We start from the raw sequence: 15,727 nt of genomic DNA on the forward strand, positions 1-15,727 counted from the left end.
TTTCATTTGCATCTTGCCTTCGTTCAGGGATCTCAGAGCAGGATTTTATTCTCTCAACGGCTTATTGAAGTGTGATAGTGACTTGTCCAAGGTTCCACAGTATGAGCTTATTCTCCCAATATTTGAATCTAGAATGCTCATACCCAATCCCAATGCTCTAGCTACTGTACCAATCTCCTCTTATTTCTTTAATTTTGCCATTATTTTATCACATTTATCTTTACAACAGTTCTATGACATCTGACCGCTCTTATTTACAAATAGGGAATGAAAAATCTTCATTAGCCCTTCCTCACAGCAGTCACAAGTGAAGGTCGTGCATGGCTGGGCATTGACTCAGTTTGCATGTAATGGTGGCAAATGGTGGGTTGCTTAACCTACGATTTGCTGGAATGCATGCAGGCTACTTCTGCTTTGCATAATCAACCAGCAATCATAGATTGTTGTGTGATGTGCAAACCTGAACACTATGGGTTCATGGATTAAACAATCCAAAATTAACCTATGATTAGTTCTTAGGTTAACTTTGGGTTGATTAACCTGCAAATAATTAATTTACTCATGATCAGCTGCTGTTACCTGTGAACATGGCCATTGACTAGAGACCATTAGAAGTCCAACCTGACCAAAGTCCAAAACGTATTTGTAACTCTCACTGATTGCGACTGCTGTGACTACAGAAGGTCCCAGCCCTAGTACAACCTAGTAACATCCAATGCCCAATGCTTAAATTAGATTTGACTCTGAACAACTGAATGAAAACATAAGAAATGTGGGCTCAAAGGAGAGGTGAAAGCAGTGCAAGGATAAAAAATCGACCTTTCTGTGATTCCCAAAATTAGTGTTCATAAGTGGCAACCATGTTGGGACTGACTGGAAAAAGTAGTAACTATGTATGTCTGCATGTGTTGGACAATTCTATTAAAATATGCAGTGGTATCAGAATTGTTCCTCATCACATTATAGTGGTAGTATGGTGAGAATAATAAGCAGACCACAGGAAAAGGAATACTGTTAACCCTAAGAGCTGAAACGATATGCAGATAGAGTTGAGTTTTTGTCTCTTAATGCCTATTTATTATTGCTACTTAATAATTCAGTACATCATGAGTTTTTAAAAGGTTTTATTACATGTAGATGATGACGTAATTTAACAGGAAAGCTTAAAATGAATTACTATAAATATTGCACTTGTATCACCACATCAGTCATTTAAAAAATCCTTCTAAGACAAGTATAAATTAAGAGATTCAGTGTAGTGGAAATATTGGGTTGGATCCAGATTTAGGTGCTTACAACTGGACTGGCAGAAGCAGACTTTCCCACCTGCTCCTCCCCATGGCAGCCTTTGCAGCTTCCTGAAAATTCTGCACAAGAGGGTGAGACCCTACTGAATCGGGTGAGCTGTGGTGTGGGGGATCTCCCAAAATTGGGCAAAGGCGTTCCAGGAGAGGAGCCCTTCTATCAACAGGGCAGATCCTTGATCTAACCCTTTGTATGTTTCAGGCTGATTGGCGCTGCAGAAAGTTTCGAAATATAGAATTCAAGGTGTGTGTGTTTTTTGCACCATGAGTCAATAGGAATTACATAGTTGAACGACCAACTCACAAAGGACAATTTCCCCAATTTTGTATAAAGAGATTTTAGAGGATAGATGATGGGGTCCACCTACAAAAATTCTCATTTCAACATTGTTTGTTTTTCAAAACATTCAGGACCTTTTGGTTCTTAGTCTTGAAACTCATAGTAAAGCTGCTGGGCAGGATTTTACCTCTGCCATCTTCTTCTACCTGGCCCATGATTACATAATTTAGACCTGTTGAGAGAGGGGAGAAAGACAACAAATGGTAAGACATAATTTCTGCTGTTATATCTTGGAAAACAGAGTTATTTTTGCAGATTGTCTTTATAATGTAGAATCATAGAATAGGAGGGTTGGAAGGGGCCTATAAGACCATCAAGTCAAACCCCCTGCTCAATTCAGGAATCCAAGTCACAGCATCCCCGACAGTTGGCTGTCCAGCCTCATCTTGAATGCCTCCAGTGTGGGAGAGCCCACTACCTGCCTAGGTCATTGGTTCCATTGTTGTATTGCTCTAACAGTCAGAACGTTTTTCCTGATGTTCAGCCAGAATCTGGCTTCCTGTCACTTGAGCCCATTATTCCGTGTCCTGCACTCTGGGATGATGGAGAAGAGATCCTGGCCTTCCTCTCTGTGACAACCTTTCAAGTACTTGAAGAGCACAATCATATCTCCTCTCAGTCTTCTCAAGGCTAAACATACCCAGTTCTTTCAGTCTCTCTTCAGAGGGCTTTGTTTCCAGTCCCCTGATCATCTTTGTTGCCCTCCTCTGAACCCTCTCCAGTTTGTCTGCATCCTTCTTAAAGTGTGGTGCCCAGAACTGGACACAGTACTCAAGCTGAGACCTAACCAGTGCTGAGTAGAGGGGAACTAGTACTTCCTGGGATTTGGAAGCTATGCTTCTATTAATGCAGCCCCAAACAGCATTTGCCTTTTTTTGCAGCCACATCACATTGTTGGCTCATATTCAGCTTGTGATCTACAAGAGTTGAATAAAACTGTGGGTGTAATTTTGGCAAAATAGCACCTCATTACCTCCAAATACCCCTTCATGGATCACTGCCTTGTTGTGGCGAAGGGGCTTGCGTAACTCAATGAAGCCATAAGCTATACTGTGCAGGGCCACCCAAGACGGACAGGTCATGGTGGAGAGTTCTGACAAAATGTGGTCCACTGGAGAAGGAAATGGCAACCCGCTCCAGTATTCTTGCCAAGAAAACCTCATGGAACGTATCACAAGGCTAAAAGATATGACGCCAGAAGATGAGCCCCTCAGGTCGGAAGTTGTCCAATATACTACTGGGGAAGAGCAGAGGGAATTTCCAAGTAGCATCAGAAAGAGTGAAGCGGCTGGGCCAAAGCCGAAAGGACACTCAGCTGTGGATGTGTCTGGTGGTGAAAAGAAAGTCCGATGCTGTAAAGAACAATATTGTTTAGGAACCTGGAATGTAAGATCAATGACTCAAGGTTAAGCTGGAGGTGGTCAAACATGAGATGGCATGATTGAACATCGACATCTCGGGAATCAGCGAACTAAAATGGAGAGGCATGGGCGGATTTAATTCAGGTGACCATTATATCTACTACTGTGGGCAAGAATCCCTTAGAAGAAATGGAGTAGCACTCATAGTCAACAAAAGGGTGGGAAAAGCAGTACTGGGGTACAATCTCAAAAACGATAGAATGATCTCAGTATGAATCCAAGGCAAACCATTCAGCACCACAGTAATTCAAGTCTATGCCCCAACCACTGAGGCCGAAGAAGCTGAGGTTGATCGGTTCTATGAAGACCTACAACACCTTCCAGAACTAACACCAAAAAAAGATGTCCCCTTCATCATAGGGGATTGGAATGCTAAAGTAGGAAGTCCAGAAATCACCGGGATAACAGGCAAGCATGGCCTTGGTGTATAAAATGAAGCAGGACAAAGGCTAACAGAGTTTTGCCAAGAGAACACGCTGATCATAGCAAACACTCTTTTCCAACAGCACAAGAGGAGACTCTACACATGGACATCACCAGATGGTCAATATCGAAATCAGATTGATTATGTCCTTTGCAGCCAAAGATCGAGAAGCTCTATACAGTCAGTAAAAACAAGACCTGGAGCTGACTGGGGCTCAGATCATGAGCTGCTTCTTGCAAAATTTCGGCTTAAATTGAAGAACGTAGGGAAAACCGCTAAACCATTCAGGTATGACCTAAATCATATACCTTATGAATATACAGTGGAGGTGAGGAATAGATTTAACGAATTAGACCTGATAGAGCGCCTGAGGAACTATGGACGGAGGTCCGTAACATTGTTCAGGAGGCAGCAACTCAATCCATCCCAAAGAAAAAGAAATGCAAGAAAGCAAAGTGGCTGTCTGATGAGGCTTTACAAGTAGCTGAAGAAAGAAGGGAAGTGAAAAGGAAGGGAGAAAGGGGAAGATATACCCAACTGAATGCAGAGTTCCAGAGAACAGCAAGGAAAGACAAGAAGGTCTTCTTAAATGTACAGTGCAAAGAAATCGAGGAAAACAACAGAATGGAAAAGACTAGAGATCTCTTCAAGAAAATCGGCGATATCAAGGGAACGTTTTGTGTAAAGACGGGCATGATAAAGGACAAAGAAGGCAGGGACCTAACAGAAGCAGATGAGATTAAGAAGAGGTGGCAAGAATACACAGAAGAACTATACAGGAAAGATCTTTATGTACCGGATAGCCATGTCACTGAACTTGAGCTGGACATCCTAGAGAGTGAAGTCAAGTGGGCCTTAGGAAGCATTAGTAACAACAAAGCTAGCGGAGATGACAGTATTCCAGCTAAGCTAATTAAGATCCTAAAAGATGATGCTGTTAAAGTGCTGCACTCAATATGCCAACACATTTGGAACACTCAACAGTGGCCACAAGACTGGAAAAGGTCAGTTTACATTCCAATTCCAAAGAAGGGCAATGCCAAAGAGTGTTCAAACTACCGCACCATTGCGCTCATTTCACATGTCAGCAAGGTTATGCTCAAAATCCTACAAGCTAGGCTTCAGCAGTATGTGAACCGAGAACTACCGGAAGTACAAGCGGGGTTTTGAAGAGGCAGAGGAACTAGAGATCAAATCGCCAACATTCGCTGGATCATGGAGAAAGCAAGAGAATTCCAGAAAAACATCTATTTCTGCTTCATTGACTATGCTAAAGCCTTTGATTGTGTGGATCACAACAAACTGTGGCAAATTCAGAAAGAGATGGGAGGACCAGACCACCTTACCTGCCTCCTGAGAAACCTGTACGAGGGTCAAGAAGCAACAGTAAGAACCGGACGTGGAACAACCGATTAGTTCAAAATTGGGAAAGGAGTATAACAAGGCTGCATATTGTCACCCTGCTTATTTAATTTATATGCAAAGTACATCATGAGAAACGCCGGGTTGGATGAATCAAAGGTCGGAATTAAGATTGCTGGGAGAATTATCAACACCCTCAGACACGCAGACGATACCACCCTAATGGCAGAAAGCAAAGAGGATCTAAAGAGCCTCTTGTTGAGGGTGAAAGTGGAGAGTGCAAAAGCTGGTTTGAAACTCAACATTTAAAAAACGAAGATCATGGCATCTGGCCCCCTCACTTCCTGGCATATAGAAGGGGAAGAAATGGAAGCAGTGACAGATTTTACTTTCTTGGAGTCCAAGATCACCACAGACGGTGACTGTAGCCATGAAATTAAAAGACACTTGCTCCTTGGGAGGAAAGCTATGGCACACCTAGACAGCATAGTAAGAAGCAGAGACATCACCTTGCCGACAAATGTTCGTATAATCAAAGCTATGGTTTTCCCAGTAATAATGTATGGCTGTGAGAGCTGGACTATAAAGAAGGCTGAGCGCCGAAGAATTGATGCTTTCCAACTGTGGTGCTGGAGAAGACTCTTACGAGTCCCCTGGACTGCAAGGAGGTCAAATCAGTCAATCCTAAAGGAAATCAACCCTGAGTGCTCATTGGAAGGACAGATACTGAAGCTGAAGCTCAAATATTTTGGCCACCTAATGCGAAGAGAAAAGTCACTGGAAAAGACCCTGATGCTGGGAAAGATTGAAGGCAAAAGGAGAAGGGAGAGCAGAGGATGAGATGGCTTGATAGCATCACCAATGCAATGAATATGAACTTGAGCACACTCCGGGAGAGAGCGCAGGACAGGAAGGCCTGGCGTGCTATGGTCCATGGGGTCACGAAGAGTCGGACATGACTTAACAACTGAACAACAACAACACCTCCAAATATCAATTTCTGTATGCTAGAGATATAATTTAGTCTCCCAGTTGAACGTGGTATCTCCTCTGTTCCTCTTCAGGGTCTCTGTGCAATCCAAAATATGGTTTCTGAGTCTGTGCAAAGGCTATTCTATGGCTAGACTAAAGTATCTTTCCCCCCTCTCCAATTGCATGCTTAAGAGGAGATGGCTCCTGCCTTTCTGCTCAGTTGCTTTCTGACTGCCACAGCACAAGCATCAGGAAATGTTAAGTCTTTTTTTTTACTGTTTGTTCTATCTTTCTTGTATTCATTCTGTTCTATTTGTAATTTGATTTCTTTGTGGTTTTAAAATATGAACAGATAATCATTGATAGTTTGGAGAAAGCTGAGACAGAATCCAAATCAATACTAGCACGAACATAAATTACATTGCATAGCATTATGCTACAGGTTGCTTGTGCTAGTGCAACGTAATTTACACTACTGCTAGTGTTGACTTGGATATTGTCCTGAGACGCATTTATATTATACATAGAGGGAATTATTTGTAGCATTTATTCAGTGTTTGTTCAGTTTTTCCTAGCCCCTTAACTACCCTGAAAGCCAGTGAGAGTCCACAACCTCATTAGGATTTATTCAAAACCAGAATAAGTCACAACAGCGAATCTAGAAGTTGAGCAGGAAAATGCAATCCAAGTTCTTTCCTTCCTTAACATATTTCAGATTTTAAAGCTGTGGGTATCTGCTAGTTTCATAGATGCCTCAGCCTACTAAGAGGTGATTTTTATGGCAGCAGAAACAGATTAACCAATTCTCTTTTTCAATTCATTTTCATTATAGGAGTATATAAATTGGAATAACTGAAGAGGTTTCAGATAAGCAATTCTAGAATCAAAAGAATAAGGCCTATGATTTTTCTCAACTATTCATCAATATATAATACTTTTTGATAGTTTGCTTTCACATTTTGTTCTGTAAATGAACTATCTTAATATAGGTTCCTGAGGAAATTATGAACATGAAAGGAGTAATGAGGAAATGGGCGTAATTTGCAAAATACAGAATTCTATTTAGCTGTGTCTACTTACCTCTTCTGATAAGAGGGCACTGTTTACAGACAACAACAATCTTGGCACTCATATTTTTGCCTGCTTGCTGGATTGCTAAATTTCCTTCTTTGTATAAATTAATAATTGATATTGTTGCATGCAAGCTTCCACCTCTCGTGTTTGTTGTGATAACAGATCCAGTTAATACTAAAAGGAAGGATGTAGGATTAATATATTGAAATGCAACTGGAACACAATGAAGCAGTAATGTGACTACTTTACCTAAAAATCTCAAACTGCATCCACTAAACCCAGGTGCACAGCCCACAGCCATTTCCAGTGTGGCCCACAGAGCCGTGGGGATCCTGCCCAAAGTTTCACTATGAAGCACTAACTAGCACGCTAGCAAGAGAATCCTTTCCTTCAGGTCTCTCTGGAGAGATCAGAGATAAGGGGATACTTTCCCTAACGCTACCAAGTGAAAGCTCTGTCTGGGGACAGGGTTAAGAGTGTGTGCCTGGGTAGGGCAGGGGGGATAAGTGTGTGTGTGACAGAGAGAGAGAGGGAGGGAGGGAGGGAGAAAGAAAGAATGTGTGTGTCTTAAGTGTAATTTCAGCCTCAGGGCTGAAAAGGTTGACTCCAATGGAGACTCCCCGCCCCCCTCCGGTGGGAAAGGTCAGACTGCCATGGTCCCAATCTAATTTGAGGCTACGCATACAGACAGAAGAGTAAAAAGACAAACCTCAGCTACACACTGAAAATAGTGGAACATACTTGGCCCCAAGTAAGTACTTATTGTAACTGATAGTTCCTCTATCATTGTAACCGATGTCACACTGAGACACCACTTATAAAGTGCAGATATTTATATTTGAATAGGCAAAGAGAGAATATATGCCTTTAAACTGCCATAATGAGCAACTTCTACATTTGAGAGAAAAGAGGTATTATAGAATTAGGAGTGAAGCTGTACATACAACAAACTTATCACTGTGAATAAGAAATACAGGCTGTTCCAAGAAGACAACATGCCAGCATCGTCACTGAATCAACACTTTCATGGAGCAACAGTTCTCCTTCTGTTTGGTCATTTGTGTTTAGACTGGAAAACTTTTTTTCTGACACACATTCATACTGTCTTCTCTTCAAAACATCTCAATGAATATAACTGAGTCATAGACACCAGTATAAGAGATGCAGGTAGCATGATCTGAAAGAATTTCCTTGTGCACTAATGGTAGCTTACAAATAAATGCCCTGACCCTCCCCTGAAACTAAACATACATCCCTAAGTCACTGGTTGAAGAAAAAAATACTTTGTTGCTCTTACCAAAGTTACTTGAACAGTAATTACTCTCAAGAGTTCCACTCCTTCTGCATTTTTGCTGGCACAGGGCAACTGTAGGCTTCAAAGCTGTTCCATAGATAGAGTTAGTGAAGTCAGCTAAAAAGGACTTTCATTTTCTGTGTGCCTGTTTTTACCCCCAATATATAGAGAGAACTGGTATTCCAAAGTAAAAACCCAAAGCAGTCCAGAAAAACCACACTTCAGAGAAACTCATGTTCTGTTGACAGAATGTATTCTTGTTAGTTTGTCACACTCTGAACCAGATGTAGCTCTAAAAGAGTCATGCTATATGTGGCAAAGATCAAGCCTCGAGGTCATGGAGGCATAGATGACTCTCAAGATCCAACTCTGAAAGTAAGCACTGCAGCAAAAGTTAACTTAAGCAAATCTGAAGTTCCAGAGACAACAGTGAATCTAGGAGCTTCTCATGGCTGTCATCAGGAACAAGAAGGGGACAGGTTTTTGTATAAAAAGGGCCAGCAGTCTTGCCAAGCTTCCAGAACTGCTTCATAACTATATCATAAGACAGCGTAAGACAAAAGCCCATTTTGTTTCTGAAAATCTATACACAACATTTTGCATGTAAGACTGTGTAGGGTTCACAAGATCGTATTATTCCAGTCTAATCTGATATCACCCTGTACATGAATATGCAGGCTAGGAGATCCTGCCACTAATATTTAATCCAAACAATCCTTTTTTCCAGCCTCTTAATTACAATAAGATTACAGTAGAGAAGAAAATGGTACCAAAGTTTACGCTGAAGCTCTTTTTTCTTCGGTACCATTTAAATGAGAACTTCATACTCACTTGTGGTCGCAGGGAGAGTTCTAGCAGTGGTTGGTGATGTGGTTGTGGGTAATCTTTTTGGTCTGAATTTGTAGTGTCCAATAAAGCCATCTGCAGTTAAACTTAAATCAGATAAGAACTGAACAAGCAACTCATTCCTCTCAGATGTAATAGGCCTGAAAGACAATAATGTACAACCAACTGATTTTGTAACACAACATAGTATAGAAACATAACATATATGTAAATGTTTTGAGTAATATTGAATGGAAGTTTAGATCTTCCTTCGTTAATGTGAAATTTTTCCATATGGAACATACAGATCCCTGTTACCGAGTATGTACTTGGATTAATTTTCAGAATGAAGCAAGCTTCATAACTCCTGAAAAAATCTTTCTCCACGCAAATATTTACTTAGGCTCTCAGGAGTATAGTAACATTCAAATAGGTTAAGAGAAAACAAGTAGATCTAAAATGGACCATTGCATAACACACATGCACTGGTCTACTTATTGATCTGTGTAATTTTGTCTTAAACTAAATCTACAAAATTGAAAACATTTTATGTACCACTTTAGCTTTATAGATAGGAGAAAGTCCAACAGACTTCAGATTTAATTTAGAAATACTCCACTGGGCGAACGTCATCAGGTCACATCTTTATAAATTTGCATTAGTGATTAAGACAAAACTAATAACTGGGGATTTGAGAAATTAAAAATCACAGATGTTGGACACCCCAGCCCAGTTCTAACAGCCCTGATTCCACAAGGGCTATGGCCTGGCTTGCAATGTCCCCTTCCCTTTCTTACAAAAACTACAGCAGCATGTGAACAGCTTGTGGCTGGTCCTCCATTAGGCCCTTCACCTACACCATGCTGCATAATTTGCAGCATCTTACATGTCAGGCATCATAGAAAATGTAGCTCCCATGATTCCTAATGCCTCCAATAGGAACATAAGAGACAATTTGCCATGATTTCTGGCAGCCCTAACAGCAGAGTCCAGGGCCTTGTGGAGGCCCTATTGCAAGTGTTCCTCACCACGGCTGCCAAAGAATTTTGGGGAAAGGGGCAGTGGGGGTTGGAGGTGGGGCAGTCTCTAGGTCCCATCATACTTTTGATAAAAGCACAGGCCATTCTACCACTTCTGCACTCTACCACCTCATTCTGCTGCATGGGTAGACCAGGCCATAAACTGAGGGCAGAAGAAGAGAGAAACCAGCTGACCATCGGACCTACTGAGAGAACTCTATTTGAGCCTTGTTTTCTATAATCCCAGAAATCAACTTTATTTTCAGTCTGAGTGTGTTTAGAGCCAAATGGCACCAGCGTGTAGAATTAATCCTTCAGGATAATCTTACAAGTAATCGGTATTTATAAACATTCTCTAAGATCACTTGCAGACACAATGGCCAGAAAATGTACAAAATGCAGTAGAGATATGCATTCCCCACGGCCTGCTGGAAATTATGTATAATGGCCAGAGAATGTGAACAATTATCTCATCATCACCAGATTATATGCACATTTTCCATAAAACGTGGTGTATGAGCACAATGGCTGGTTGTTATGCACATTAACCATTCAAGTCACATTACCTCTAAGATATATATGAAATCAAATTGTTGAATCTTCTTTTTCTTTCCTTTTTATTAAAGTTGTTGTGATTGATTATTGTGACTAAATAATGATTTTTTTGGTTATGTTCTTGTTTGTTTTTATCCCTTTCTCTTTTTGTTTGTTATAACTGCAAGTAATAATTTAAAAAAAACATGTTGCAGGAGGTGCTATCTCAGAAGAGGTGTTCCTTCCTGTGTGAGAAAGCACAATGTATTTTCTAAGACAGTGCCTGCCATCTGTGGTTTTTATAAGTACTAGTATAACAAATAATTAACATTTAAATATGTTACTCATTTTAGTTAATCAAAAGTTTTTTTAACTGAACTGATTGACTAACTGTTTCAGCCCTACTTTTAAAGTTCTTGAAGTCCCTGATCCTTCCTTGTTATCCTTTCTTGTTATCCTTTCTCACTCCCTTCACTCACTTGTAACTATCTTTTGTCACCTTCTCCCATTTCAGATTCCAGGCATTTTGTCATACCATGCTAAACTGCAAACAGTTTCTTCCTCTATTTCTATCAGACTGTCTCCATGTACTTCCTACCTCCTCAAAACCCACTTTGCAATTTCTGTGAGGGCGGAGCATGCTGCTAGTAGCATTCAGTGACTCAACCACCCTGCCAAGTGGGCTTTACTTGTGCTCTTGATGCAAGAAACATGTGAGTTGCTAAAACTCAGAGGCGTTTTGAGAGAGTGGATGGCTTGTTAGAACTTGTGGAAGTTCCTGGGCTACTGTGCTGCAGCCTGGCATGCAGCACAGCACCTGGAAATTCACAGAGTATAGCTGCACAGCATAGCTCCACATATACACACATCCTTTGAACGCCAAATGAAAGCACTAAAGATGTACACTCGTCCACCATGGTGCATTTGTACATACATGGAGCCTTAGTATCCGGCCCTTTGCATAGCACTAATAGAGGCAGGATCCTTATCTGAAGAAGTGGTATATTCTGGGGAAGCTCCCCACCCCACCCCCCACCACTAACAAAAATTATAAACTCTACTGACTCAATCTAGCAAGCTCCTAGTGCCGTATGGTAAGAAGTCTGCACTGGCAAACAGTTGGTTCTGTGTGCATAATCTAGGGATGTGTGAGTCAGCAAAACTCAAGCTCACCAAAGTTCTTTGAATTACATCTCCAAGCTTGTTCTGACTCAAGTCCGTATCAGACTGTGAGCTTTGTTTTTTTTCTTTTCACACAAAAATCTATGCGTATTTTCATGTGTATTTTTCCAAATGCACCCATCAATTGTGCGTATCTTTGAAATGTACTATTCTTCTCCCATTGATTAGAGAATATTTGTATGCATTTTTCAAAAGTATGCATTTTTTCCTGCACATTTGTGAAATGTACGCATGCTGTAAAGTGCACTTTTTTGGTCCACGAATGACACTGCAATGTCAGAAATTGCATTCAAGTCTGTGTTCAGTCTAGAAGGTGCAAACTAGGTAAATCCTGATTTAAAAAAACTGAAATGAATTCTCATTCATCCCTAGCACAATCCCGCAGTGCATCAGTGCACAAATGGGGAGGGGGGCAGAGGGGGCCTGCCCCCTTACAGACAAAGGACGGGCATGATTTAGCTAAAATTGGGAGAGAATAAGGGGCTGGGGCTTGTGGATTTCATTGAGCCCCTCCCCCAACTTTCCCCCTTAATTCAGCTCTGTAGTACATGGAAGAAAGAGTGCCTTTCACAAATATTGCTCAGTAATGGATGTGCTACAGGCTAGTAAACTGACAGACATGCATAGGAAGTGGTGTAGATCAGTGGAGGGTGGAGGCATATAATAATATGATAACTGAACTGTTCTAGATATACGTATGCAACCCACCCAGTGCAATTCTCACAGTATAGCACAGTACAGCTAAGGATGCATGTTCCCATCCATCTTGTGGATAAGGACGTGTATTCTTACCTGCTACCTGGGTCTACTGTGTGCAATTATTGTGTTACTGAGATTACCATTGTATTAGGGTCTACTACTTTTGCCACTAATTGATAAAAAGTCTCATTTTTAATTAGCTGACTAATGAACTGAAATCCATGAGCCCCAAACAGCAACAAAGTACAAGCAAAAGCTTACTGGTGCTATGGACCCCATGCATTTACAAACATCAGTATGGTGCTCAACAACCCTCTCACTTTATCCAACTTGCACACTTGAAAAATAACACTACAATTTTTACAGCCAGGTGGGCTATTTAATATTGTAATGAAACCACACTTTGTTATTCAGATTTGAAGCTACAGTAAATTTTACAACAAAGAAAATCAGTTATAAAATCCTGAATGATAACAGTTCTTTAATGGAAAGGCTTTACTGAGAGGAAGGATAGGCAGGCATTTAAAGAACTGTAATGGCTATGCAATTTCCCCTTGCCTCTTTTCAGAGGGTTTGAAAACATGGCAGTTTAAATAAAACTAATACCATTACTTACGCTGGTGGACTGTCTCCACAGTATTTCCCAATCCTCCTAGCATCATTAATCTCGCCACCATTAAACACGGCCACATAGTCATATCTGCAGTAGTTATCTCTCTCCACATCAAATTTTTCAAACTTTAACTCTATTAGCTGCAAGAAAAGGATTAGGAATCTAATGAAAACATCCTCTTCTAAAAAACGTTTTAAGATTATCCTAGAACATTTTGTGCAGCGTAGTACATTTAAGCACACAGCTAGTGTGCTTGAATGAGTGAACGAATGAGGATGTCATATGAAGAATTCAAATGACTGTGTTCAACACTGTAGTAAGATAAAGCTCTAATTGATTATTTACAGTACTTACAAGCAACAATATTAACTGAAAACCAGTTTGCAAATACTACCCAATATACTATTACAAAAGTTTAAACACAACCAGATCATTGAAGGATGAATCTATAGTAAATGAATTATATTTATTTATTTATTACATTTATATCCCGCCTTTTTTCCTCCAAGGAACTCAAGGTGGCGTACATAATCCTCCTCCTCCTCCATTTTATCCTCACAACAACAACCCTGTGAGGTGGGTTGGGCTGAGAGTCTGTGACTGGCCCAAAGTCACCCAGTGAGCTTCCATGGCCGAGTGGGGACTAGAACCCGGATCTCCCGACTCCCAGTCCAGCACAAAGCAAAATTAAAGCATGACCAGAAAGTTTCCTATAAGTTTTCCTAGAATGGCCAGGTCTAATGGAATGCTTCATGGTTACTGGATGGGTTTTGGAATTATTTCCATGGTTGTATAGATAAAAACAATTTGTCAGAATGTATCATTTATTCATTATTTAAACTGCTTGTTTAGCGATGCATAGAATTCTAGCCCCCCTTAAATACATCTGATGAGATTTTAGCAGAACAAACCAAGTGAAAGATAAATGTTTATGTAATGGGCTGATTCAGAAGTAACACTAAAGCATAATTTAGTGTTCATGCACACTCCCATGTTCTGGTGTGGCCATGAGGAGGAATTATGCAACTTTCGCTTCCATTGTTGACTAACTGCAGTTTGCCATATCATCTGATCCCAAACACACCATGGTTAATCTTAATTTTGGTTAGTGGAAACAAGCCAACTTCATAATTTATGAAACTATCTTGTTTTCACCACCGATAATTAAGATTAACCACAGTTCAGAATGTGGACAACACACTAAACTGTAGTTAATCTAAACCAGAAGGGGAAGCTTCCAATCTACTTGCGGCTATGCTGAAGGAGAAGAGAGTGTGGTGACCAGATGAACCTTCACCTCCATTTGTTCTTGTAATGATAAACTATGGTTTAGCGTCACATCTGAATACAGCCACTGTCTACATATACCTCAATTGGAATACAAAAGAGCGCACTTAGGCTCTATTATGTGTATTTTAGTTGCTGTTTATACACCTTGAGTGCCTACTGGGTTTGTGTGCCTATTCATAAAAAGGCAGGGTAATAAAGAAGATCAGTGAATGAATAACTGTAGTGAGTGCCTGCCTATTGAAGGTAAAAAGAGAGAACACAAACCATCCCTTACAGAGCCTCATCATGTGTTTGGTGAGACAGTGAACAAAGGGACACTTTCCCCTACTTTTTTTTTTTTAAGCTCAATTTAAACATTTAGTTAAATGTTTGTTCCTTGACTATCTGGCAATAGCACCACTGTGTCACATTACATTAAACCATGGTTGATTATGAAATACAAAGAAAACAGAGACAGGTACGTATGTGCTATAAAATACATGTGCAGGCTGTAACCAAGCAGAACAGCTTGTCTCCAGTATAAAGCCTTTCTGCCCGCAACAATGCCATAGCATTTAATTACATTTTTCCTTTTTTTGATACTCTGAATTCTGTGTACAGCCCCCACCCCCACCACTACACCTCGGTGCTGCACTGCAATGTCCCAAGTTTATTCTTTTTGTTGTAAAAAAAAAAAAAAGTGAACAGGAGTGTGCATATCCCCTACACTAAGGCTATGCCCCATCAATTAAAATGGTAGAAGTGCTGTGTTGTTTAATAATGAGTTTATGTTTATGTCATGCCAAGGATAAAATCCCACCCCCACACTTTGTATGTAATGGCCATAATGGAAAGGCAGAACCCTGAGCTGAATAAAAAACAAATCTGTAAATCAAAGCAGGCTGCTAGAAGTTATATTTTCTGTTGGTTCATTTCAGTTTGATGCTGTCCACATGAAATAAAAGGGCAATAAAAGTTTCATTGGTAGATATATGCCTTCCCAAGAGGTGTTACTGGAATTAAAAGCCACTAATAAAGACTTATAAAGCCACTTATAGAAGACACGTAAGAATAAGAACCCAAGAAGAGAAAGAACACATTGATGGGATGATATAATTCATTGAGAGCTGAAAAAGATTTTCAGGCACATTTGGGAACACACAAGAGCAATCAAGTGCTTTGTAATTTATCATGTTCAATTAAATCACTTGCTGTTCATAAACTGTTAAATTATCTGTACATAGAAAGCAAGGAATGTGGATTAAAGATGAATACAGGAAAAGACTAAGCTGATGTGCAGCCTCACGTTCAAGAAAATGTTATCCTGATAAATTCCAGGATGGAAGTGGGAGGTAAATTAAGGATCAGAAGAATATATTTATCTTTGCCAGCTCT

At 40.3% G+C, this 15,727-nt stretch overlaps 1 protein-coding gene across 1 annotated transcript in view; it reads right to left on the reverse strand.

Moving 5' to 3' along the window:
- Positions 1-1,059: 1,059 nt before the first annotated feature.
- PCOLCE2 (procollagen C-endopeptidase enhancer 2) overlaps positions 1,060-15,727 on the reverse strand; it is a 34,691-nt gene continuing 20,023 nt past the window's right edge. Inside the window, exons 5-9 of the mRNA XM_084847216.1 lie at positions 13,067-13,203; positions 9,023-9,177; positions 8,195-8,278; positions 6,904-7,071; positions 1,060-1,816 (exon numbers count right to left, since the gene is read on the reverse strand). Of these exons, the coding sequence (XP_084703342.1) occupies positions 1,686-1,816; positions 6,904-7,071; positions 8,195-8,278; positions 9,023-9,177; positions 13,067-13,203 (675 nt within the window). The 3' untranslated portion in view covers positions 1,060-1,685. The remainder of the gene's footprint in view (positions 1,817-6,903; positions 7,072-8,194; positions 8,279-9,022; positions 9,178-13,066; positions 13,204-15,727) is intronic.

The sequence above is a fragment of the Heloderma suspectum genome, chromosome 3, assembly GCF_057233095.1.
Source record: "Heloderma suspectum isolate Gila_16-S chromosome 3, 16-S_ref, whole genome shotgun sequence".
Taxonomy (NCBI): domain Eukaryota; kingdom Metazoa; phylum Chordata; class Lepidosauria; order Squamata; family Helodermatidae; genus Heloderma; species Heloderma suspectum.